Source organism: Aspergillus flavus, chromosome 5 (assembly GCF_009017415.1).
Source record: "Aspergillus flavus chromosome 5, complete sequence".
NCBI lineage: Eukaryota > Fungi > Ascomycota > Eurotiomycetes > Eurotiales > Aspergillaceae > Aspergillus > Aspergillus flavus.
In genome coordinates this window covers 1,593,194-1,616,178 of record NC_092408.1, presented here as the reverse complement: position 1 = coordinate 1,616,178, position 22,985 = coordinate 1,593,194, and the positions used below count along the sequence as shown (strand labels likewise).

Sequence of the window (22,985 nt, the reverse complement as noted above, 5' to 3'; positions counted from 1 at the left end):
AAATTCTGGCATGGCTGTCCGTGGTGGAATGATGCCTGACAGTCGGGATCATTACGTGAAAATTGATTTTGCTCAAAATGCCAAGAAAAATAGATTGCTGAACCTGTGCACAAAGCGTGCCAGGCGCAAAGCGAGGGCCGGATTGGATCAGATAAGATCAATCAGATAAGATGGTGGGTGGGGCCCTGTTCCACTAGCCCTTTTAGCGCTCTTGGAGTTACATCGTTTCCACCACGAATAACTTCCGATTAGTCCAAAGCAGGGTCTCAGAGGGCCCTTTCCATACTCCCCTCTTATTGAACTGGCGGCAAATTCCGTGGCTTCAATGAGACACTATTCCGGGACTGGGAATCGGTTCCGAGAGGTCTTGAGTCCCCGAAGGGTCGTACGACTTTTGCTTTCTTTTTTACTTTCCTTTTTCGTTTGTGTACTTTGGATACAATACTGTTCTATCACTTAACAAGCGCACCGAAGTGGGACTTTATCTTCTTAGCAGACACAACTTATATAAATAGGTGCTAAACTTCCCAATTCCTCACTGTTTTTGCCCACCACCCGTCTTAGACTTTCAATTGCGTTAGTACTTGCCACTCTTTTCGTGCGTCCCTCGTTCATTCGCCAAACCAACCATGCATCTCCCTACTCTTGTCACTCTCGCCTGCATGGCCGTTAGCGCCAGTGCATTCCATTACCCGGACTTTGTCCCATTGCACCGTCGCCAGGAACCCGGTACGCCTGAATACGATTGCCATGCAAACTGCGGTGAGTTCCGAATCTTTCCTGTATATTGAAGTCGTTCTATAGCAATCGACTGATCAAACCAGGGGGGGTAATTGTTGCTGCTCGTAAAGACGGCTACTGCGATACCGACACCTTCAAAACTGAGTTATCTGACTGTCTCAACTGCGCCCTCAAGTACGACATCTGGAAGTATTACGGCGCGTCCGTTTCCAAGGCCGCTACTGGATGTGGTGTGGACGCCACCCCTGTCGAAGCGTCCTCCACTACGACTACTGCAGCTGCTAGCGCCAGCGCTACTGAAACCGGAAGCCCAATCACCTCATCCGCGTCGTCCACTTCGACTGACACCGCTGCAACCACGGGTGTAACGTCTGCTGCTTCTAGTGCTGTGCCCAGCTCTAGCGGTGCGGCTAGCTCGACACCCGCGGCCTCTACCGTTGCTTCCTCTGCGACACCTTCCCAGAATTCGGTAAGCTTTCCGTCTTCCACTATTTTTTTTTTTGCCGGGGTCAGTGCGTATAACCCTACTAACTTGCTTCTCATAGACTGGTGGCGCTTCGCCAACTGTCAGTTTGTTCCCTGGAGCTGCTTCTACTAATTCTCGTGATGGATTGCTGCTTAGTATACTAGCTGGATGTCTCGCCGTGGCGTTTTTGTAAAGGGATCCTGACTCTTTCATGTGATGCTGCCAGGGGAAGTGGTCAGGCAAAATCACAGATTGTACTTTACTGTAAACATCTGTAGGGTGTCGAGGTTATTTTAGTGAGGAAGTGAATTGCGATAGTAATAATTAATTTTCGAATTAATTCATACAGATCTCTAATCACATCGAATATGTAAATGACGTTAGTGAAACCTTCAAGCTAGAAATGTCGAAACGAAGTTGGTTTGAAAAGCCGATTTTTTGTTTACAGACAATACTTTGCATTAGCAATGCAACCCAAACAAAGCTATACTAAGACCTCTATACCCGACAGATCGATATGTCATGTCATATATACAGGGTCAATGTGCAGTGTGAAACGCTGTGCATTAGGAATGCTGCCCAGACAAGCCCTGGCCCAATCCCTTGTTTGCTGTTACGTTCGGGTTTCGCTTCCGGCTCGTCGTTAATCGTCAATTTGAATTTTGTTATCTGATCTGAGCCTGTGATTCTGGGGCACTGTAGTCTCATTTAGCTGTGAGCCCTTATCAATCGGGATTGAGACTCGGAAGGAATCCGACACTTCAGGGTATGGCCATTGCTAGTGCTATATATGGGAACAACAGGGGCGGATTCTTTGGTTTTGGTATCGAAGTGGCTATATGTGTTCCCTTCTTGACCTGATAGCCTTTTATGAAGTAGATACAAGACATGCTGGTTATATAGGATTAACTGCCCTCTATTGGAATTCATGTAGCGTCCAACTGGATTACTCGGCTTCCCTCTCTCCTTGGCGAATTTCCTTCATAGTTAAAAATGAGAAGATTGCAACTTTTAGGAGATACTATTTTATATTATGAGAAGTACGTTTCAGAAAGCTACTTCAAAACCTGGCAATATCTTATGGAAATCACCACTGTGTACTTCGTCAACAAGCAGGCCGCCATAGAGTCTAGGTTATATTTTAAATTCATATCCTGTGATGTCATACAAGTTGGTCTTATTTCCAAGGTCTCACTGGAGTTAAAGGGGGAATATATCATTGTACTCTATTTAGCAGTCGGATTCCTGGGATCGGGAGTTCCGTTACAATGTCCATATTGGGCATAAAAAGGGCCTGAAGTACGTGATATCTATGCGATAGCATCCTTGGTCTCTAACATTTCGTATCATCACTATTTCGGGATACAAAGCTACCGTCGTCACATACTCGAGCAAGGTCCCACTCTAACCCTTGCATCCCAATTCCCAGCTACTAATTTCCTTCGTTCCACAGTTAACCCGTAGCAACTTTGCCATCACACAATGCATCATTATTTTATCGTCTGCCTTTCCATTGTACCATCCACGCTCCTACATTAATTGCTTGCCGAACCACACGCATCATACTAAACAACCACTTTGTATGAGCCAACCTTCCGAAACGCATATTAAAACGCGTCTCGACTCTATTATTTTTTCAAAAACTGCTCATATCTTAGAATTCCCACACGGAAGCGAAGCATGATACTCTATTCATCATTATTTTGCAAACAACTGTCCTTGGGACTTATGACGGATTGTACAGACAAGGAACGAGCTTCTCTTCAGCCCGAACCTGCCTCATTACCCGAGAACGAAAGGTCTGTGCAGTTCAAACTCTTGAATACACTCTAAAAGATTCATGATTAGGAGCTGGGAATATAGTGTCTTCCCCGACCAACCATGAGATGCTTACTGTGAACTTCCGCAGCATCAACAATCTATCCGAATACGAATGAGATACTTCCTCTCGCTATATCACGAAGATATTGACGCCCAATATGCATATCCTACATGAGACGTGCCTCGCGAGAAGATGTGAAGTACGTGTTGCTTTTGAGAATCGTGTTTTGAATTACGACCCAAAGAATTGTCTCGGATGCTCACGTTAGTCTCTTCTATCACATGGCCGCCACGATGTTTGATCGAATCTTCCAAGGGATTTGAGGAGGGCTTGGATGGTTGAACATCTATAGAATGGTTGAACATCTATAGAATGGAGGAGCTGACCCAGATGTGTAGAGGGTCTGTGATCGGTGATTATATTTTCAAAGGCCGAAATCCGGCGTTTGAATCGGTGACTACGAGAGCTTTCCGAGAAGGACTACTTTTGCGTTCCAGAACCCACTTCTGGATTTTCATGAGGAACTGTGGAGCTGCGCTTAATGGAGACTTCTTCGATGTGAAGGGCGTTCTAAGTCCCGGCTTGAGACAATCACCGGAAGCGCCTTAGGGCTATGGATCAAACGCCGCCCGGCCTATCACCGCATGGATATGAACCGGATCCACGGCATGAGACGTCGTTTCTCCATCATATGTATAATTCTGACTATAATGTCTTGGCCGACTAAGCTCTGGTATACATATAAGATACCATGCCAACCAGACAGTATCTCTTATTACCCTTCGCCCATCAACATGGAGAAAGATATTCAACCACCGCATGACCAAAGTCAGCCTTCAGAAGGCCCAGTCCAACCTCAAGCTCAGCAGCAGAATGTGCAGAGTAGTCCGCCAGATGGTGGCTATGGATGGGTCTGCACAGCAGCGGCTGCCACAATCAACGCTCACTCATGGGGATTCAACTCTGCATACGGCGTATTCCTTGCCCATTACCTGAAGCACAATACCTTCCCCGGCTCATCACCCTTGGAATACGCCTTCGTGGGATCCCTAAGCATCACCCTGCTATTACTGGTGTCACCCATCGCGACAATATCCGTCCGAGAATGGGGCATAAAACCAATAATGTTCTGCGGAGTCATCCTCGAAACCGCCAGCTTAATCTGCGCGAGCTTCGCCACCGAAATCTGGCACCTCTTCCTCACACAGGGAGTCCTCTTCGGCATGGGGGTAGGCTTCCTCTTCATCCCGACGGCAGCAGTCGTCCCGCAATGGTTCACCACCAAACGATCACTAGCCAGCGGCATCTCGCTCTCCGGCGCCGGCCTTGGCGGCCTCATCTACTCCCTCGCAACAGGCGCCATGATCCGCAACCTAGGACTACAATGGGCCTTCCGAATTCTCGGTATAATTGGCTTCATCGTAAATACAACCTGTACACTCCTAATCAAGGACCGCAACAGCACCACCACAGGCCATCACAAACAAACATCCATGAACCTGACCCTCCTCCGCAAAGGCGAATACCAACTCCTCCTCGGCTTCGCCAGCTTCACAATGCTCGGCTACTTCGTCCTCATGTACAGTCTCGCCAACTACGCCAACGAAATCGGCCTCAACGCCTCTCAAGCCTCCATCATAACAGCAATATTCAATCTCGGACAAGCCGTCGGCCGCCCCTGCATCGGCTATTTCAGCGACCGCGTCGGACGGATCAACATGGCCAGCTCCATGACGTTCCTATCGGGTATCTTAGCGCTGGTTGTCTGGACGAATGCCAAGAGCTACGGGGTGCTGGGGTTCTTTGCCGTCGCGGAGGGACTCATCGCGGGAAACTTCTGGGCTACTATTGCGCCGCTCATGGCTGAGGTTGTTGGGCTGAAGGAGGTGCCGGCTGGGTTGAATATATTGTGGTTGAGTATTGTGTTGCCGTGTACGTTTAGTGAGCCGATTGCGTTGGAGATCTTTACGGGGACGGGCAGTTATCTGGGGACACAGTTGTTTACGGGGTTTGTTTATTTGGCTGCGGCGGGTTGTTTGGTGGCTTTGAGGGGGTGGAAGATTATGGTGGATTCGAGGGGTGCTGGTGTGATTGGGGATGGTAGTGAGAGGAGAACTGATGGGGTTGATGTACTAGTGAGTGGGATGGAGAGGTTAGGGTTTGTGGAGTTTTGTCAGCTTTGTTTTCGGTGGGCGGTTGTTTGAGTGTAGTTGTTGACGTCTGTGTTGTCGTTGAATGTCGTTGGATATGAAACTTTGAGTACATAACCCCGGTACACCATACTTGTAGAAGCAAAGGAGGTCTTTAGGACCGAGCCTGGCATCTATACCAAAACTAAAGATCCAGATTTCCCAACTCCAGCAAGTTGACAGAGGACTTGCCACATTCACCATCCAGCACCAGTAGCAGGGATAGAAAGAACATCTCGAGAAAGCCTTGCAAGTGCCGGAAACCTATGCTGATTATCTCTCCAGAAAATACGTGGAGCAATTGGAAGTGTGCCTGTTTATATATTTAGCTAAGAATAAACAAGCGTAACTTAGGGCTTACATACCACTCTCAAGATAATGTGTACTCTCTTTATTTTGGCTTGGTTGTGACTGACATGACCGGATTGGATTGAGAAGCATATCAAGCTCAAATGTTTGTATGGTTGATGACTGGTTTTGGTAAAGACTGCAAGATTCCGGATCTAGTAAGTTAGTTAGGAATAACAGTGTATAATAGAGAGAGAAAGATTAATCTAACCTTGTTAATTGTACTGACAATCTCTTTTTTCTGATGTTTTCCACGCAGCAACTGAACAACGGGTCTCTGACTACTCTATTTCTGTCGTCTCATTTTTAGGATTTGCTTTTATTTGCCGAGAAGCTGTTTTAGATTGAGTTGAATAACATGGGCAATACAGGGAATCCGAATAATAGTAATGTCATTATCTAGCACCAGAGACTGAACTGATTCCTGGATAATAGATACTAATGTACTATTATTTGATGCCTTATCAGTGGTGATTGCTAATACGCTTCCTGCCGGATGAGACAGGGAATCAGAGGACGGTACAGGATTTGTATAATAGCTAGGAGATCGATGTGATAGAAAAGCCCTGTTTTTGTGGCTAGGTAAGGAGGCCATACGGCCATACCGCTGGCACAAACGGCCAGTCGCTTGACTGCTTCTTGGAGGAATGAGAGATAAGACTAACTAGGGATTGGCTGATAAGGTGAAAGCTGCGAATCACCGTTTCAGAGTTGAGTTCTTAAATTACTTAATTCGCTATCACATCCCCCATCCATCGGAAGCTGACCCCAACGCCACCATGAAGTTTTGACCGTCTCCTGCGGCGGACAGATATCTTTCAGATCAAAGCTTAGGTTAAGTTTGTATTTATCCTTAATCTCGCGGAATGTCTTCAATGCTTTACAGCAGTCCAATGCGGTGGATGATGTGGAGGAGAGGACATGTCTGGTGCCTACTGCTGAGGCCCCCTGCTCCTCATCGCGGTAAAATGTACTCAGAGTACCTAACTCTGGAAGCGCGAGGTTGGCATCACTGAAGACGTAGTCCGTCTCAAATTTCAGGCTATTGTTGGCAGCCCAGTAATTGACGACATGCGCCTTGCAGCCCGTTTCGCTGCACTGGATTTTTTCCGAGTATTCATACCAAACGAAGTCGGGTGAATCGGGGCGGCAATGTGAGTAGCTGGTTCCTGGAGCGGCATCTAGCCACCTGATGATCTATCTGTCAATAACCAAATCCTTTCTGGAATTCCTTCATTGTACAAGAATGCATGCCGTGGGGGGAATGGAGTCCATACCAGCCAAAACTCAAGTAGCCGGTCTCAGTAGCATAGCAAAAGAAGTTCTCGCCTTCTTTGATGCTATCTCGGGGCTGTTGGGTGGTCCAATTGGGATAATTGAACACAGCGACTCCATTAAAAACAAAGGGAAATAAACCAGGGTTGTTCAGGGCCCCGAGACTCGCATTGGCGATCTTGGCAAGGCAGCCAATGCTAAGAATGGACGAGATGAATAGCTTCATATTGTTGTTTTGTTGGATACTTTATTGACGGTCACTAAGCAGGGCAGAATCACCTTACATTTGAGGAGTAGCACGGGATTTTAACGTCTACGTCCATCGAGCACGGATATGGAAACCATCATGATCACGGCTTCCTTCGTAACATCACCACTAAGGCTAGTTTTATTTCTTCTTCCGGAACTAGTTAGGATCTGTTTCTACCCCTTGTGTTGCGCTCTATCTAGGACTGATTGCTGGTGCGAAAGTCTTTGCGTCATCAATGGGCCAATTTCCATGACACCCCAGCCGAGTACCTGCTCTAATGCGACCAATATTCTCGAGCATCTCCGGAAATGTCGAGTTTACGGTCACTGTCAGATCCCCTACGTCGCATTCCACCCCCTTGCGTCTGTCATGACAGACATGTCAGTAACTATTACGTTACATAGGTATCAGCAAGGGGGTCAAGACCTGGAAAAGCCCCATTATGCACGTATTTGGCATTGTTACCGTGTCCTTGGTGCCACGTCCGGACTTGGCTTTCATGTTGCAGAGGCTGTCAAACCCGGTGCCCAAATGATACTATCCAGCTTAAACCAAACGAAGCTTGACGAGACAGACCGCTACCAGGGCTGCAATCTGCGTATTCCGGGTTTTGCCCAGAGGAGTCTGCTCGCAACCCGCCTTTCTCACGCCAGCACTAATCTTGAGCAACTAAGAACTAACGTAGGGTGCCTAGAGGAACAACACCCAGAAGCTTCAGGCTACGTATAAAAATCTTGCTAATACCTAAGCTGGGCTGATACTGTAAATCTTTTGCTTGTATAGGGGTTTAATTCTGGTAACTTTAACTGATCCTTTAAATTCAACTGATCTTATTAAAATATGGAGTGTTCCCTGCCAATTTGATGCAGTGAAGCTTTTGTATGACGTTGTACTTGAAAGGAAATTTCAGCTTTTAGCTTGTTGACCAAAGAGGTGCCTGATTCGAGGAGCAATGAGCCCTACAACTACAACACCAAGTCAAGGGGTTGCTCCCAAGGGAACTTCTCGTTGGTAAAATGTCCGTTCTTGGCAGTCTGGTAGTAGATCGGATCAATCAAGTTGAGGTCTTTCGCAATAGCTGCCGGCCTGAGATCAAAATTCTTGCGGATAATCTCCTTCAATTGGTCTGAGGTGAATTTGCTGGTTTTGAAGGTATCGATAAAAATACTCAAGGGCTCCGCGATGCCGATGGAGTAAGACAGCTGGATGAGGCACCGGTGCGCGAGCCCGTGGTGAACAAGTGATTTGGCAATCCACCGCGCCATATAGGCTGCGGACCGATCAACCTATATTCTCCTCAAGCCGATTAGAATGGGTGAGATCAATCGGGTTAGAGCTCGAAAGAAGGAAGGGGGCCTACCTGGCGGAAATCTTTCCCTGAGAAAGCGCCGCCCCCGTGGGCACCCCAGCCCCCATAGGTGTCAACAACAATTTTGCGACCGGTCACGCCGGCGAACTTGCCTGATGGGCTCACTCCTACATCTCCTGTTGGCTGGATCTAGTGGCACGTAGTTTTGATAAGTTTCAGGATGCCGCATGGATCTTGGACGCGAGGACATGATACATACATGATAGGCGGTCCGGTCATCCAGATATTTCGCTGGAATTGACTTGCGGACAACCTTGTCTAGTATCCCTTGCCGCAACTTTTCGAGTGGCACACCAGGTGTATGCTGCGCAGTAATAACCACGTTATGGACTCGGGTGGGAACCATCCTACCTTCATCCTCAACATACTCCACGGTAACCTGTGCCTTGGTGTCCGGTCGAAGCCATGGGAGGATGCGATTGGTGTGGGCGGCTTTCAGTTCACGGGAGATCCTGTGCGCTAGATGGAGGGTCAAGGGCCTGGAATTTTCCTTAGCGCCATGAATGCGGCGGCCTCTATTCCGGGTCGGATGAACTCACAGTAACTGGGGGGTTTCATCTGTTGCGTATCCAAAAGCCATCCCCTGAAACAGGAAAATGGAAAGGTTAGTGGCCAATTCTTGTCAGAAGAATGGACAGAGAGCGCTTTACCTGATCGCCTGCCGGTTCATCATCGGGTGCTTCAAGGCCAGAGGATATGCCGTTAAACAACGATGGGTGTAGCTCCACGCAGTCCATGACCTGGCACGTCCGATAGTCTAACTCCTGGTCTGGGCTAGTGTACCCAATGTCTTTCAGCACGAAGCGAACAATGGCGTCGATATCCAATTGGGGGATGAAGTGGACAACACCAAACACAATCACTAGCCCCGGCCGTACAGCGACCTCTATGGCGACCTTGCTCAGAGGATTCTGCTTGAGACATTCGTCGAGGATGGCATCGGCCACTTGGTCACATATTTTATCCGGGTGTCCTTCACCTACAGACTCGGATGTGAAAAGAAATTTGGATTGGGACTTCATTTTGCCCGCAGTTCTGGGGATATACGTCTTGGACCGAGATTCTACTAGGAACCAAATTTACGGCGGCGAAATGGTTCCTTATAAGGTTCAACAAATGAGGCCATTGTTCGTCTCTCTAGTCGCCTTCATGTGTAGATAATGTTGCAAACGTTCGAGAGCGTGTCATCGTTGCTTACCACGTCGCACTTGGACCCAGAGATGGCGCTTGAACTCCAAGCCCGTCGCTTAATGTATACTCTAGACTGGACGCATTGGATAGTCCCTCCGCCACTGACAAACCCGATACCGGAAGTAAAAGCCAGCGATTTAATGTTGCTTGATGTCACTACATTTCTTATTCGCGCGTCAGGCAGTGCCGGCGTTCTGTCAAGCGGAGCCACAACATAAAATCGAAGATGAGTAAAAGATCTTATGTCGATGCGAAGGGCTGTCATACTGTCATACCCGCTTCGCCCAAAATCTAAATCCTCGAATAAAACTTTGTAAGACGACGCAGGAGTGGTAATGGTACGCAGGTCAAGGCATAACCAGGGATGCATAGCTGCCGCATTCGGCTATAGTTGCATTCAGGCCCACACTGAATCTGAATGACAAGAAAAAGTGGCGAGATATGGTCCACTTCCGGGGAGGGTGACATCGGGACGGGACGTGCTGGGAGGTTGAACCTGCTACACTACATGCAGACATGTATCCGTGGTGGAGACATCCTGCTGCGTTCACTTCGGAGTATGCAGTTCTGTCAGTGAATGATGATGTCTGATACATTTGCGGCTGTTCGTTCCACCTTCCCTCCAGAATCCATAATCCTTTTCGTTTGTACACTGGTAGGTACGTTTCTTAGCCTTTGAGGCCCCCCTGTCTTGTCAAAGAAAGGAAAGCTCAAACATCTATCAACTCATATTAAAAAAAGAGAAAAATGCATTTGACGTACTTGTGCGTTCTCATCCAATGTTTACTCTTGTCGCGGGTGGGATCAGCTAGGAACCCAAAATCGCCAGCTTTCGCTGTGCTGGTGGACAATTCTCTGGTGACGGCTGCCCATTATTGAGTCGTATATCTAGCTTACTGATATTCTCATTCTGCAGGAACCGGCTGTCGTGCAGTCCAGCCCTTCTTATCTGTTGCTGCGCGAAGCACACACGCAAGAATCCGCTGCTGCGGCTTGTAACACATTGGGGGAGAGTTTGGCAAGTGTCAAAGATGTGCCTTTCTTCGAGCCATTGCTCTCGATGCACCTGAGAGCTCTGGATGGGGAGATATCCTATCCCATGTGGTTGGCAGGAAACGGTGAGACCTGCACAGCATACAGTCTGCCGAATAATCACACCTTCAGCGTTGAATGCACCCGTCGCATTCGCGCTCTTTGCACCAATACTGCAGAATATCAGACTGGCCTCGATCCCCCGTCCACTAGTCGCCATATATTTGTTAAGACATCCCAAGGCCTTATTAAGGGGTTCCGAGACCGCTTGACGGCACGGTTCCAGGGAATTCCCTATGCGAAACCTCCGATAGGCGAGCGTCGACTGAAGAACCCAGAAAGATTGCACAGCTTTCCCGGAAGAAAAAAAGGATCGGCATATGATGCTACAGAGTTTAAAGCACTCTGTCCGGTACGTTTTCCGATCGAGAGTCCAAAAAGCACACGTAGTAGGTACCGTGGAGCTGACGCATGAAAACAGCAAGATATGACCCCGAACGCTACACCGGACCTCCCAAACCCAAACTACCCTATATCTGAAGATTGCCTGTATCTAAATATTTACACGCCAATGCTTCCTGAAAACGAGTCCACTGATTTGTTACCTGTGGTGGTTTGGATTCATGGGGGCTCAAATTATTTTGGTGGATCGTCCCTTCCTTTTTATTTTGGGATGAACCTTGCAACTCGCCGACCATTGGTGGTGGTCTCTATAAACTATCGCCTTGGTGCTCTGGGATTTCTCTCTGATCTATCTAAGGCATCAGATATTGGAAGCAACCAAGCTATGCGCGACCAACTGATGGCTCTGGACTGGGTTCGGGAACACATCAAATCATTTGGTGGCGATCCCGAACGAGTAACGATTTTTGGGGAATCCTCGGGAGGCAGTGCGGTGATGTCTCTCATCCAGACAAACCCGGGAAAGGGCCTATTTTCCCAGGCCATTGTTCAGTCTGGGGGGACATGGTCGGGTTGGCAAAGGCCCCACGTGCAGGCCGACCTCACACGAATGTTCCTGGACCTGGCTGGTTGTAACGACCTGGATTGCGTGAAAAACAACCGGACGATGGGGGAAATCCTAGAATACCAAGGCCTGCTGTTCTCCAAGGCTCAAGAAGTGTTCCCTCGCGGGGAGGTCAACTTTATCGAGCCATTCCGGCCATTTATTGATCATGATCTAATCACGGAAGATTGGACAACTGCGCTAGAAGCCGGTCGTTATCGTAAGGTGCCAACACTCGTCACCTACACCCGGGACGAGTTCGGATTAATTTTAAAGACCAATGAGACCTTGAAGGACAAGCCGATAGATTACTCAACAGCAGTTGAGTTTCTGGCCACATTTCTTTTAGGTGAGGAGCGCACCAGGCAGGTGTTAGATACCCCGGAGTTAGGGTTCAACCGGTCATTGATCCATATGTCGGATGTTACCGACCCGTTCATCCAACTTACTACAGATCTGGGCTACCGATGTAGCAGCGAGATCTATGCGGGGTTTCTGGACAGGCATAACCGCGACGTATGGGAAGTGTCGTGGGATATCGGTCTGCCGCAATTTATCGGGGGAATGATCTGTGGCAATGGCACAAAGCGTGCTTGTCATGCCGCTGAGCTCCCCATCCTTTTCGGCTCAGCAAATTATGCCAATATCAGCAGCAGTGCGCTCGCCTCCGTCAACTACTACCAGCAGGCTCGGAACACGATTGACTTGTACAGCAACTTCGTGCATGATGGCGAAGTGTGGATCAATGCGACATACTATCTACGGCGGAATGGCAACGCAGTCCGCAATGTCCTCCATTGGGACGATACGCCTGCGTCAACACGTGGGGGCGTCCGCTGGGAGATCTGTCAGAAGATGGATGAGATGAACTTATATGATCGGTTGTATTACCCGTATCTCCCGCTCGGGGACCGCGCGAATACAAGGGTCGGTTACATTTCTTTGCAGTATCCCATGGTGGCTGGGCCCTTTGATTAAGATGTCTTTCTTATTGCCTCAAATAGTTAATATCAAGCCTTAAGTGGTTCTCTACCCCTAGCCCCTTACCTGAGTGAGCAATGAAGGTAAAATAGGGATAAGCGGCAACACAGGCCGCCTGCATGAACCAGACAATGATAGAGTGACATGAAATCGTGATAAGCCCATATGTGGCTGCATAAATCTTTAGGGTATGTTCCTCCTTGCTTTATTACACAATTTTCCGGTAACATTCTGGAGGGTGGAAGGCTGAGGTATGCAAGCTTGACGCGTCGAATTTTGACAGTGACAGGAGGGATGGATGGCTGGGTCAACCGGGAGCTCCATTACCATTACATAAAGTACTTACCCATATTCCAAATTAAAAGTAGAAGTAGTGCTACTGTATTAAAATTACGATGACGTAACTATTGAAAGAATCCATCAATCTGTTCGCGGCTTTCCAGGTGTCTTGTCTTTGCCAACTTGAAATTAGCCACCTGCCCACCAGAATTCTAAAACTTCCGTACGCTAATACCTTAATAGCAGGACTTAGAATACTGAGAATAATGAGCTCTTCACCCTTGCTAGACAATGAGAGACACAACACGCAATGGATGGGTCAGTTGCGATCCTCTAACAAGTTCACCTTAGCCACAATGTCCATGGCGCTCTTTACGGGTACGTGATTATTATATTCGCTATATAACCTGTGACAGCTGTCATCACTAATGGAACTTACTGCTGCAGACGAGCTTCTTTTCTCTTTCATGGTACCCTTGCTTCCTTACATCTTTGAACAGCGCCTCAAGGTTCCAGCATCTCGTGTTCAAGCATACACATCAATTTTCTTGACCGAAGGCGCTTTAGTCGCCATCATAACCAGCCCATTGATCGGGCACGTGGCTGACCGGGCAAAGTCCAAGAAGGCCTTGCTACTTGGGTTGCTGGTGTTGACACTTGCCAGTGTCTGTGGTCTTGCGGTTACGAAGTCCTGTACGTTTTATCTTCCCTCGGTTACGTACATACTTACCGGCCAGGTCATAGTGGCAGGGATCTTTATCGGTCGATTTTTCCAATGTTTTACCAGCAATGGCCTCTGGATCGTGGGTGTCGCAACGATGGTCGAGAGTGTCGGGAGTGAGCATATGGGCAAGATTGCAGGGCTAACCTCAACCTTGACTGCTGCGGGGACGTGTGCAGGTCCAGTGCTTGCCGGGTTTCTCTTCGGGCTTGGAGGGTATTGGCCTTCATGGTTGGGTCCGGCTGTCTTCTTGGTCGTGGATATCTTAATGCGTGTTTTGTTGATTGATCGTCCGAAAGCACCACAAGAGAGTAAGTGCGGCAAATACACTCACAGAGAGAGAGAGAGGGGGGGGGGAAGAAACTCCTACTAATCACATTATGGCTTGCCAGCACAAAGATCTGATGATGAACCCGAAGTGACGGAGAATTCCCGTTTGCTAGATGCGCAGCCAATATCAGTTGAAGAAGAACAAGGGTGGCGATTCTACACCCGTCTGTTTCGCCAACCTCGCTTCACAACAGGTATCGTTTGCTACTCGGTATATGCGCTCTATATCGCCAGCTTCCAGACCACCATCCCCTTACACTCATGGGAGACATTCAAATGGGGTGTCTTCCCAGTTGGTCTCTTACTTGCCGCTGTTCAAGGCCCGGGAATGGTACTGGCACCCCTAATTGGATACTGGAAAGACCGCTGGGGATCGCGCATCCCAACTGCGATTGCGTTCTTCTCCATGGCACCTTTTTTGGTACTCTCGGGGGCAGCCGGTGACGAGCGCTTTTCGTGGTTTACTGATGGAAATAAGGGCAAGATCATTTATTCTTGCTCCTTGGCCATGACTGGGTGTCTTATGTCTTTACTGAGTGGAGTAGGGGCAATGGAAGCGACTGGTGAGTTATCTGTGTCCTCTTTTGGGGTATAAACTACAGTGTTGATTAAGCTTGGGCGTAGAAGCTGTTGACAAGCTAGAAGAAAGTCACCCGGGCATCTTTGGAAAGTACGGGGGCTACTCTCGGGCTGTTGCCATCACTAGCATGAGTTGGACTATGGGCCTATTGCTTGGGCCCATCTTAGCAGGGTTCATGGCGGAGAGATTTGCTTATTTTGAATTACAGTGTGTTCTGGGTATGGCTTTCCCCTCGAGGTCACTCTTTATTCCTAAACAGATCGCTAATGCCATGCCATATAGCGACTATCTCCATCGCCTGTGGCATAGGTGCCGCCCTTTACCTCAGTTCCACTCCTGCCTTGCAAGTGACCGAGGGAAATGAGGAACAACAGACCACATAATCAGGATTCGCTAATACTTGTTCTTAGAGAACTTGTAGAAAAATACAATAGTTCCCTGTACCCTAAGTCCTCTGCTAGGCTTAGTTAAATACAACAGGCAACACTCTAGCAGCACGTCATCTTATTTTAGTACACTGAAAGAGCACTGGTAGATATATGGATGGATTAATAAACAAAATAAATAACTATAGCAAATCGTCTAATCTAAATATTTTACATAGATTTATTAAATCCTTGGCTATAGTCAAGAGTGGATCGGGTTCCGGGTTCCCGGCTAGGCCCGACCCGAACCCGGCAATTTTCGGGGTCAGATTCTCAGGGCTAAAACCCGACCCTAAACCCTACAGGAACAGGAGACATTGTCTCGTCGTTCCTTACCCTTTGCCAACTGTCTTCAGTCACCGCTATTAACCCGCCTGGCTGTCAGATACCGGTCTTAGGGCCTTGCTGGTTGTCAAGCAGCTGACCTACCGCTTACGAATGAATTGAGCGAAAGGAAAATGCCTGGTTTGGCTGTGAAGTGTGCATGCTAGGTCAGTAGGGAGAAGGAAAGATAAAAAAAAAAAAAAAGAGAGAGAGAGGGAAGAGAGGGGAAGAAGAAAAACGCAAGCCACAACCGAGCTGAAAGCTGGACCCACTGGAGGAACTTTTCCTGTGGTGAATTATGAGTTGCGGTGAGATCTAAGGCATCAACTCCCCGCCCTTATCCCCATCGTCAATTGTGAGGGGGGAATTGATAGGTTTGTCATCGAGATCAGCAGTCACGGCTGATGGATAGATATTACAAAGTCCCACAGTCTGTGCAGACAATTGTAGATCGTAGTGGACTAACCCCACTACTTATTATAGTATTGGGTATATCTCACAGACTAGTTGGCAACATACAGCAATTAGAGCAGCGATGTTTCGCGATGCCCCTTCAGCTGAATACGAAATGGGTCCGCGGTTGATCGGCTGCTACCTCGGGGGATGCTGAGGGGTACAAAATAAGTGCTCAAAGATGGATGTGGAGTCTGGCTGGCTGATTAGTTTGACAGGACTTATATAGACAGATAGACATCTACTTGCAGCCCCCGTTGTTGGATTCCATATCGCAGGACGAATTACTAGCAAAGCGACAAAATGGCACGCGACCAAGAGATCGTCTCCCTTTCCTCGTTTGGAAAGGACCTCCTGGCCAGCGGCTTCTTTACATCTCTGGACGCACCAAACTTTGCCGACAACAATGTCAAAGGCCCCCCTCGCAGGAACCTGGAAATTGCCCCGGAGGAAACCTTTCCACCGCAGCCAGCCAGTCCGGCCACATGGATGGGTCTGTCGACCCTTTCCGCGGTGACATCAGCATATGCAGACTCTCCTGAATCTCCCGAGCAGCTCATCGTTGGAGGTGCTGAGGTGCAAAATGTGTCACTTGTTATGGTAGACGAGCACGGCACTTACAATGATTTGAAGGTGATGCCGGTTCCCGTTTCGGGGGCCAAGAGCAGTGGGGGGTCTCTGCTTGTTGCCCCGGTCGGAGAATCTAAGCAGATCGCTGCTCAGCCGATGCTTTTGCTACCGGCCAAGGCGGATTCTGATCTCTCGTTTTCCGATGATAGCAAGGCTTTGCCGATGGCAGAGCTGGAAAAAGCCATGAAGGAATCTAAGGGGAAGGTCGGTGTGGCGGCTGTTGATTCCTATGTTCTCAGTGGTGAAATCGAGAATTTCTTTGGTGTCAAGGGGGTTACAGGCAAGTTGTACTGTTTCAGAAGTGATGAGGAGGAGGGCAGTAAGGACGAGGAAGAGAAACCTATCGATGAAAAGGTTAAACTTCAAGACATGGAATCGCCACTAGGAATCTTCTTCCCCGAGATTGAAAACAAGACGATCAAAACGTTGCCCCTCAAGAACCTGGAGTTTACTTTCAGCAACACCAAAAAGGAGACTCTGCTTCCGGATGGACTCCGTCTGCAAGGTGACCTGGAGCTGACGGATGGACTGCAGTGGGTTTCAGATGGCTTGAAGAATGTCTTTGGCAGTAACAAGGCCACAGAGCTGCCGTCGAAGATACGGGTTAGTGCCCTTTTGGCTAAGGAGAGAGACTGGACCAAGAAGCCCAAGATTGAAGGTATCGTTCTTCAAGCCTTTCTCCATGAGATGAAGCTACCCGCGTGGGACTTTTTGGAATTCCAAACGGTGGGGATCGAGCTGTCTGCTAGGAAGGAAGCTGCGAAAAAGGACATCGAGGACAATCCGGAGAAGGAACAGAAAGAGGACACGGACAAGACAAAAGAAGAGGAGGAAGATGGCAAGTCAAAGGAAATTGTAGCCAAGAAAGACAAGGTGCGTCCCACGGTTAATTGCTTAGTGACTGATGGCTAATACAAGATCTTATCATGCGTAGCCCTGTAATGCCCCCACGACGAAGGATCATGCCACGGAGGAAAGGCGCAAAAAGGAAGAAGAGGGAAGCAAAGAGGAGAAAAGATGGAAGGTAGGCTTTGGACTCTTTGGCAAGGTCAATATTACCAAAGTACCCAAGTCACCGGTGCCACTGGAGGCAAGATATTGGATTCGTATGGGAGACTGGAAAGAGGAGAAGAAGGAGGAGGAAGAAGAGGATGAAGTTGAGGGCGATGACGAGGACAAAGAATTAGAGAAGCCGGATGGCGGAGAAGGTAAGGAAACTGCCGAAGCAGGTGGGGAGAACGAAAACGACGATGCGGAAGAGGACAAGCCCACAGAAAGAGGAAAGCAATACGAAGGTGAGTTCTCTGTCTAGGGTTAAAGGTAGAAGCAAAACAGCTGATTTTTTGCTAGTGTTGATCGCGGTCGGCGAATGGAAGGACTTTTGTGCCATCTCGAATCTTGACGTATGTACCATGAAAACGGGATTGATGAATGAGTGCTGAATACTGAAAACACAAAAGATGAAAGAAGCCCAGTTGCACGCATTTTTCAAACCCGGCGAATTCCGGAAATCTTGCACATTATCTGTGACTGGATCCCTCGAGTTTGCCCAAGGGTGTCTTGACAAGAAAGACGGCGATGAAGAGGAGGAAGAGGAGAAGCCCAAGAATGCGACTCTAACAATTGAGGGAGTGCTATCCAGACGTGAGTGAGGTTGAGCATGCAAACAGAATACAGACTGACAATGTTCTAGAGGACTACCATTTTGACGCGAAGGTGGGAGATCTGAAGCTCGATTCGATATTGAAGATGTATGCTCAGATCACCGGTGCTGAACCATCAAAGGAAGCCAAAGAGCATGATCTAGTCTTTGAAGAGCTGCATTTGAATATTAGCCGCAAGCTGAAGAGCAAAGAAAAGGCAATAGAGGACAAGAAGGATGTAAAGGAGAAAAAGGAAGAAGAAAAGGAAAAAGAAAAGGAAAAAGAAAAGGAAAAAGAAAAGGAAAAAGAAAAGGAAAAAGAAAAGGAAGAAGAAAAGGAAGAAGAAAAGGAAGAAGAAAAGGAAGAAGAAAAGGAAGAAGAAAAGGAAGAAGAGGGAGAAGAGCCTTCCACTTGCCTGGAGCTCTCCGGCAAAGTCAGCTTCAACGATTGCAAGAGTGTTCATGGTTTGATCAAGATTGACACTATCTCCGGTCTCACTATCCAGGGTGGAGTCGAGGATTACATGATCAAGGATGCTGATGTTACAATTAAAGAAGCCAGTATCGACATCTTCATTGGAGCCAAGCCAAAACAGTCCAAGGACACCTCAAGGAAAACCAAGCCCAAACTCGAGGCAGATACCAAAGACGGAAAAGAAGCTGGCGAGGGCAAGGTGGAGGTTTTCAATCGAGAAAGCAAATTTGCCATCAAAGGCAGGGTTGATTTCAGTGGTATAACTGTGACGGTTGCCTTTATGACTGAGCGCAAGGAAACCAACGCTAAGTCGAAGAAGTCGTCTGAGCGGGAGTGGGTCTTGTTTGGTATCTATGAAGGCACTTTGCACCTGGGAAAGATGTGCGATATTATGGAAGGCCCTATGGCCGACCTCGAATTGAAAAACGTTGCGCTCATCGCAGCATCCGGGGAATCCAAGACAATCGAGGCGTTGAACACGCTTAAGTATCCTGTAAGAAAGGGTGAGTCGGGGATATCATCTCCGTTTGGTTTCAGGCTGACAATTTTATGGTAGGAATTTCGCTGTGTGCGACTATCCCACCTCTGCCGGAGCTGAACAATTTCGCCAAGCAGAACGTGGATGGGTTGGTTCTCGCGGCAACTATACAAAAGCAAAAGCTGGAGCTCGACATCCAGTTGCCCAGGGCTTTTGATGTGAGTATCCATGCCTAATACGCTGTGCATCTGCGACAATTGCTAAGTACCTCAACCAATAGGTCACTATTACTGATAGTGTCAAACTCTGTGAGATTGGAATTGGCATTGAAATCAGCAAGACTCCTAGCTTGATGGTCATGGGCACTTTGAACATCGTCATGGATGTAGACCAGGATCCTTTGCTCCTAGAGGGCATGGTGAAAGCTGGCCTACTCAGTTCATCGGCTTCGATGTACGGCCACTTGTTTCCCCCATTCTAAGCATCAACAGTGCTGATCTTTACATCTAGTGCCACCAAGTCGCCATGGGTGAATCCTTTGAACATCAGCAAACATGTTACCATCGCCGACTTCAGAGTCGAGATCGAAATTACTTATGCCACGGTAATGGAGCTTGGACCATCGTGAGTCAACCATTTTACATCCTAAAATAGCTACGATGTGCGAACTGACTAACACTTGGGGTAGCAAACTGGGCCTCGCTGGAGATATCGAGGTAGGAGATCTTACTGCTGGAGCTGCCATGCAGATCAGCCACCACCCTGGTGAGCAGGTTATATCTGCCAATATCTCCGAGGTTGATCTCGTCAAAATCATCCGTGTTGCCGGTCAGGTCGCCGAAATCCAAGTCTTGCAAGATATCCGTGGTGGTGAGGATACGTTTGTTTTTACCGATGCCAACATGTATTTCTCCACTGGGGGGACCATAGCTGGAAGGGAGTATCCACAGGGTATATCAGCCGGGGGGAAGCTGACGGCGTTTGGGAAGACGGCCCAGTTTGACCTAACCATTGGTAAGGCCGGTCTAGATTTCCAAGCGTATATCGATAATTTCAGTCTCGGGCCCTTGGTCGTCTCATCCGCCAGTGGAGACCCCCGCGCCAAGATGGTCGTGCTGATGACCAAAGACAAACAAGTGATCCAGGTGGACGGAATGGTAAGATGCTTTGGAATTGGGTTTGCCACCTTAGTCGACATCCAAATAGGAACCGAGACCCCGTCTTTTGATGCGCGTATTGCCGTGGCGTTTACCGATGCATTTATAATCAGCCTACAGGCGACGGTGAAGGACTTTAAAGAGCTCAAGGATATAGCAACAAAGGATTTATATTTCCAAGCCCAGATCCAAGGTGATTTATTTGACATGATCTGTGAAAGTATCAAGAGCTTGCTCCGGACGCTTGAGAAGCTGGGTACCGAGGGTATTGAATCTCTTCAGAACCTTATTGGAGCGCAGATTGCCGAAAAACAGGCCGAAATGGACCAAGAGAAGGAGAAGCTGGACGAGGCACGCCAAAAGGTAGATACGAGACGCCAGGTGCGTCAACGCGATATGAAGAATGAAAAGGATAAACGCGACAAGGCAAAGGCAGAAATCGAACGGCTTCGGGACAATGTGACCAGAGCCAAGCAAAATAAGGCTCAGGCTGAAAATGAACTGAAAGAAAAAGTCGAAAAGCTTAAACTCGAAAGGGAATCCCTTATCCAACGCAAGAGGAAGGAGTATAATGACATGCTGGAGAAGGCCAAGCAAGATCAAGCAAACAACCAGAGGGAGTTAGAGCGGCTGAGACAAGAACAGAGAGATAGATACGGCACCGATTTCCTCAGGAAGGTCAACATTGCTAAAGGAGCCTATTACGAAAAAGAAAGGATCTTAAAGCAAGCGTGGGAAAATGTTGCGCGACTTCGTCGGGAGTTCAATGATGCAAATATGTAGGTGTCCCTCTGTCCCCAGCTCTCTTACAAGGTCCGCAGACTGCTGACAGGTAGGAATAGATTTAAGAAGGCTCTTTTGGTAGGTCCTTAATATTCTCTCTTAGTGGTAATCATATCTGATTTATTCCAAACAGCTGCCGGAACTCGGGGCAGCCGAACTTGCTCATGAGGCTGCAAAAGCTGTACTAGGTGGATACCTCGAAGCTGCCAAGGTACTCGAAGACACCCTTAATTCCGACGCCTTTCAATCCATCGTCACAGCCATTGAAGATGCAGAAAAAGCGGTGGAAAGTGCAGCCAATGGAATTGACAAACTCCTCAGCGGAGGCGGTTTTGACGGATTTATCAGAGCCTTTGTCGACACAAAAGACGCCAGAATCAAAGCAGCTATACAAGCTCTCGAGGCAATGCAGAATGAGAACAACAAGTATCAAAAGGCTATTCGGGAGGCGCAGCACATCCTTGACCAGAACGCACCCGACCTAGAAGACCAGATCGCCCAGGCCGATGAGAACATCAAATCCCTGGAAGAGGATGCAATGCTGGCAGATCTTGAGCGAAAATATAACTATCAGCTTGAGGTCCATAACAAAGTACACAACACCATCCAACAAATGCAGGCTGGACTAGAAACTCTCAAGGAGAACTGGCAAAAGGGGATGCACGCGTTGGAGGATGTGGTCAATGAGATCCAAAAGAAAATCAACGCCATCTTTCACATTGAGAGAATTGTGGTGGGAATCCACACTCATGCGTTGATCGACGACAAACCCCTAGTCTTCAAATTCTATGGCACGGTGGCCAACAGGCATTTTGAAATTGAGGCACAATGGGCGCCAGGCAATGATCTCAGCCGTTTGTACAAGGGAGTCACTAATGAGATTCTGAAGCTTGGGGTGTGATAGCCTCAGACTGACGGTATATTATGCCATCCTACAAGTCAAAGTACAATTAGACGGAATGATTGTGTGAAGGCGACAGACGGGACTAACCGTCACGATTTAGATAGACCTATTTAGTATTGAGAGAATGCCAATTTATACGAGGGGCTGAATCTTCCGTCGGTTCCGTTGTTGGCTCCTTGACCTAGCACTATCCGATCGTTGGTGTCGGATAGTCCTTGCTTTAGTCGTCATGCGGAGCCCCAACGTAATCAATATAAAATTTAGTAAATGTAGGTGGGACTTGTAGTTGTTGTAGGACACACGGGTGTGTTACTATTAATATCTGTCCACACTCTTATTTCTGGGCAGAAAATCGACACATTCAGAGTCCAATATCATCTGAATCTAGTTAATCAGTAGAGTATTTAGGGACCATGAGCTGCTGGCAGTAAAATGGTGTGCCTGTAGCTAACGTGGTGTACTGGTAGCTAATGGGGTGAACCGGCCCAAATAATCATCCTGTTGTAAGACTGCTTAACTCCTATATACTGCGCCAATTATGGTCACCAGCTGGAATCTCCTGCCAGCACTATATATACGAGTATGTCACGACCTAAGAAACACATACCCATAAGCCAGCATTAGCCCTAATGACCACCATTAACCTTCATTCCCGAGTACTAATTGCTATGCAGCCGGCTATCCAGGGGCCCCTGTACTTACGCTTCTTGATGTAATCAAGAGAGACGACAAGTTACAGTTTATTCTTACTCGTCACAAACAAGGTGCAGGACACATGGCGGATGGTTACGTTCAAGCCACAGGACGGGCAGGAGTGGTTCTTGTGACATCCAGTCTAGGGACATCCAATTTAGCAACAGCTATGTTGAAAATATTACTGGACGGAAATTCAATAGTGATCATTTGCGGGCAGGTTGAAACTGATGTGCTAGGCACCAATGCATTCCAAGATATCGATGTTCCAGCGCTCGCTAAGCCATGCATTAAATGGTTCACTGTTGTGGAGAATATACAAAAGATGATGCAGTATCAGCAAACATATTATAATGGCCGAGTGGCATTTCACATTTGAGAAATCCTGACTTTGTGACTCTAGCGCAGAGTTTCGGCTGTGAAAACGCGTCGATGTCATCT

At 47.9% G+C, this 22,985-nt stretch overlaps 7 protein-coding genes across 7 annotated transcripts; 5 read left to right on the top strand and 2 right to left on the bottom strand.

Annotated features, from left to right (window-relative positions):
* Positions 1 to 629: 629 nt before the first annotated feature.
* F9C07_2107913 (uncharacterized protein) lies at positions 630 to 1,400 on the top strand (the record flags this gene model as incomplete). Its single annotated transcript, XM_041292827.1, has 3 exons — positions 630 to 762; positions 825 to 1,210; positions 1,287 to 1,400. The coding sequence occupies 3 exons, from the start codon at positions 630 to 632 to the stop codon at positions 1,398 to 1,400; spliced, it is 633 nt and encodes a 210-aa protein (XP_041147546.1).
* A 2,273-nt stretch (positions 1,401 to 3,673) lies between these two features.
* F9C07_6360 (putative monocarboxylate transporter) lies at positions 3,674 to 5,398 on the top strand (the record flags this gene model as incomplete). The annotated part of the gene is made up of 2 exons (XM_041286347.2): positions 3,674 to 5,221; positions 5,327 to 5,398. 2 exons carry the CDS (start codon positions 3,674 to 3,676, stop codon positions 5,396 to 5,398), a joined length of 1,620 nt encoding a protein of 539 aa, XP_041147545.2.
* A 713-nt stretch (positions 5,399 to 6,111) lies between these two features.
* On the bottom strand, positions 6,112 to 7,211 carry F9C07_2284752 (uncharacterized protein). The gene is made up of 2 exons (XM_071510722.1): positions 6,844 to 7,211; positions 6,112 to 6,755 (listed from the first exon to the last, which is right to left on the bottom strand). Exons 1-2 carry the CDS (start codon positions 7,065 to 7,067, stop codon positions 6,272 to 6,274), a joined length of 708 nt encoding a protein of 235 aa, XP_071364383.1. The 5' UTR covers positions 7,068 to 7,211; the 3' UTR covers positions 6,112 to 6,271.
* Positions 7,212 to 8,056: 845 nt separating this feature from the next.
* On the bottom strand, positions 8,057 to 9,482 carry F9C07_2107910 (S-adenosylmethionine synthetase; the record flags this gene model as incomplete). The annotated part of the gene is made up of 5 exons (XM_071509031.1): positions 8,057 to 8,377; positions 8,452 to 8,589; positions 8,660 to 8,975; positions 9,000 to 9,043; positions 9,111 to 9,482. The coding sequence occupies 5 exons, from the start codon at positions 9,480 to 9,482 to the stop codon at positions 8,057 to 8,059; spliced, it is 1,191 nt and encodes a 396-aa protein (XP_071364382.1).
* Positions 9,483 to 9,954: 472 nt separating this feature from the next.
* On the top strand, positions 9,955 to 12,967 carry F9C07_2214086 (Carboxylesterase family-domain-containing protein). The gene is made up of 3 exons (XM_041286346.2): positions 9,955 to 10,509; positions 10,568 to 11,095; positions 11,165 to 12,967. The coding sequence occupies exons 1-3, from the start codon at positions 10,399 to 10,401 to the stop codon at positions 12,665 to 12,667; spliced, it is 2,142 nt and encodes a 713-aa protein (XP_041147542.1). The 5' UTR covers positions 9,955 to 10,398; the 3' UTR covers positions 12,668 to 12,967.
* Positions 12,968 to 13,047: 80 nt separating this feature from the next.
* Positions 13,048 to 15,159, top strand: F9C07_2284750 (major facilitator superfamily domain-containing protein). The gene is made up of 5 exons (XM_041292826.2): positions 13,048 to 13,327; positions 13,397 to 13,981; positions 14,063 to 14,563; positions 14,625 to 14,798; positions 14,863 to 15,159. Exons 1-5 carry the CDS (start codon positions 13,216 to 13,218, stop codon positions 14,961 to 14,963), a joined length of 1,473 nt encoding a protein of 490 aa, XP_041147541.1. The 5' UTR covers positions 13,048 to 13,215; the 3' UTR covers positions 14,964 to 15,159.
* F9C07_2284748 (uncharacterized protein) lies at positions 15,160 to 22,096 on the top strand. Its single transcript, XM_041292825.2, has 12 exons — positions 15,160 to 15,942; positions 16,001 to 17,285; positions 17,347 to 17,707; positions 17,763 to 17,815; positions 17,873 to 18,056; positions 18,106 to 19,032; positions 19,086 to 19,225; positions 19,288 to 19,460; positions 19,518 to 19,631; positions 19,696 to 20,943; positions 21,007 to 21,025; positions 21,081 to 22,096. The coding sequence occupies exons 2-12, from the start codon at positions 16,086 to 16,088 to the stop codon at positions 21,846 to 21,848; spliced, it is 5,187 nt and encodes a 1,728-aa protein (XP_041147540.1). The 5' UTR covers positions 15,160 to 15,942; positions 16,001 to 16,085; the 3' UTR covers positions 21,849 to 22,096.
* The last annotated feature ends 889 nt before the right edge of the window (positions 22,097 to 22,985 follow it).

Coding starts and splice junctions, on each gene's coding strand:
- F9C07_2214086 (XM_041286346.2), top strand. CDS start 10,399: ATGCATTTGACGTACTTGTGCGTTCTCATCCAATGTTTACTCTTGTCG. Junction 10,510..10,567: donor TGCTGGTGGACAATTCTCTG/GTGACGGCTGCC, acceptor CTCATTCTGCAG/GAACCGGCTGTCGTGCAGTC. Junction 11,096..11,164: donor AGTTTAAAGCACTCTGTCCG/GTACGTTTTCCG, acceptor GCATGAAAACAG/CAAGATATGACCCCGAACGC.
- F9C07_2284752 (XM_071510722.1), bottom strand. CDS start 7,067: ATGAAGCTATTCATCTCGTCCATTCTTAGCATTGGCTGCCTTGCCAAG. Junction 6,756..6,843: donor GGCTACTTGAGTTTTGGCTG/GTATGGACTCCA, acceptor ATAGATCATCAG/GTGGCTAGATGCCGCTCCAG.
- F9C07_2284748 (XM_041292825.2), top strand. CDS start 16,086: ATGGCACGCGACCAAGAGATCGTCTCCCTTTCCTCGTTTGGAAAGGAC. Junction 17,708..17,762: donor AAGAGGAAAGCAATACGAAG/GTGAGTTCTCTG, acceptor ATTTTTTGCTAG/TGTTGATCGCGGTCGGCGAA. Junction 19,033..19,085: donor TAAGTATCCTGTAAGAAAGG/GTGAGTCGGGGA, acceptor ATTTTATGGTAG/GAATTTCGCTGTGTGCGACT.
- F9C07_2284750 (XM_041292826.2), top strand. CDS start 13,216: ATGAGCTCTTCACCCTTGCTAGACAATGAGAGACACAACACGCAATGG. Junction 13,328..13,396: donor GTCCATGGCGCTCTTTACGG/GTACGTGATTAT, acceptor TTACTGCTGCAG/ACGAGCTTCTTTTCTCTTTC. Junction 13,982..14,062: donor TCCGAAAGCACCACAAGAGA/GTAAGTGCGGCA, acceptor ATGGCTTGCCAG/CACAAAGATCTGATGATGAA.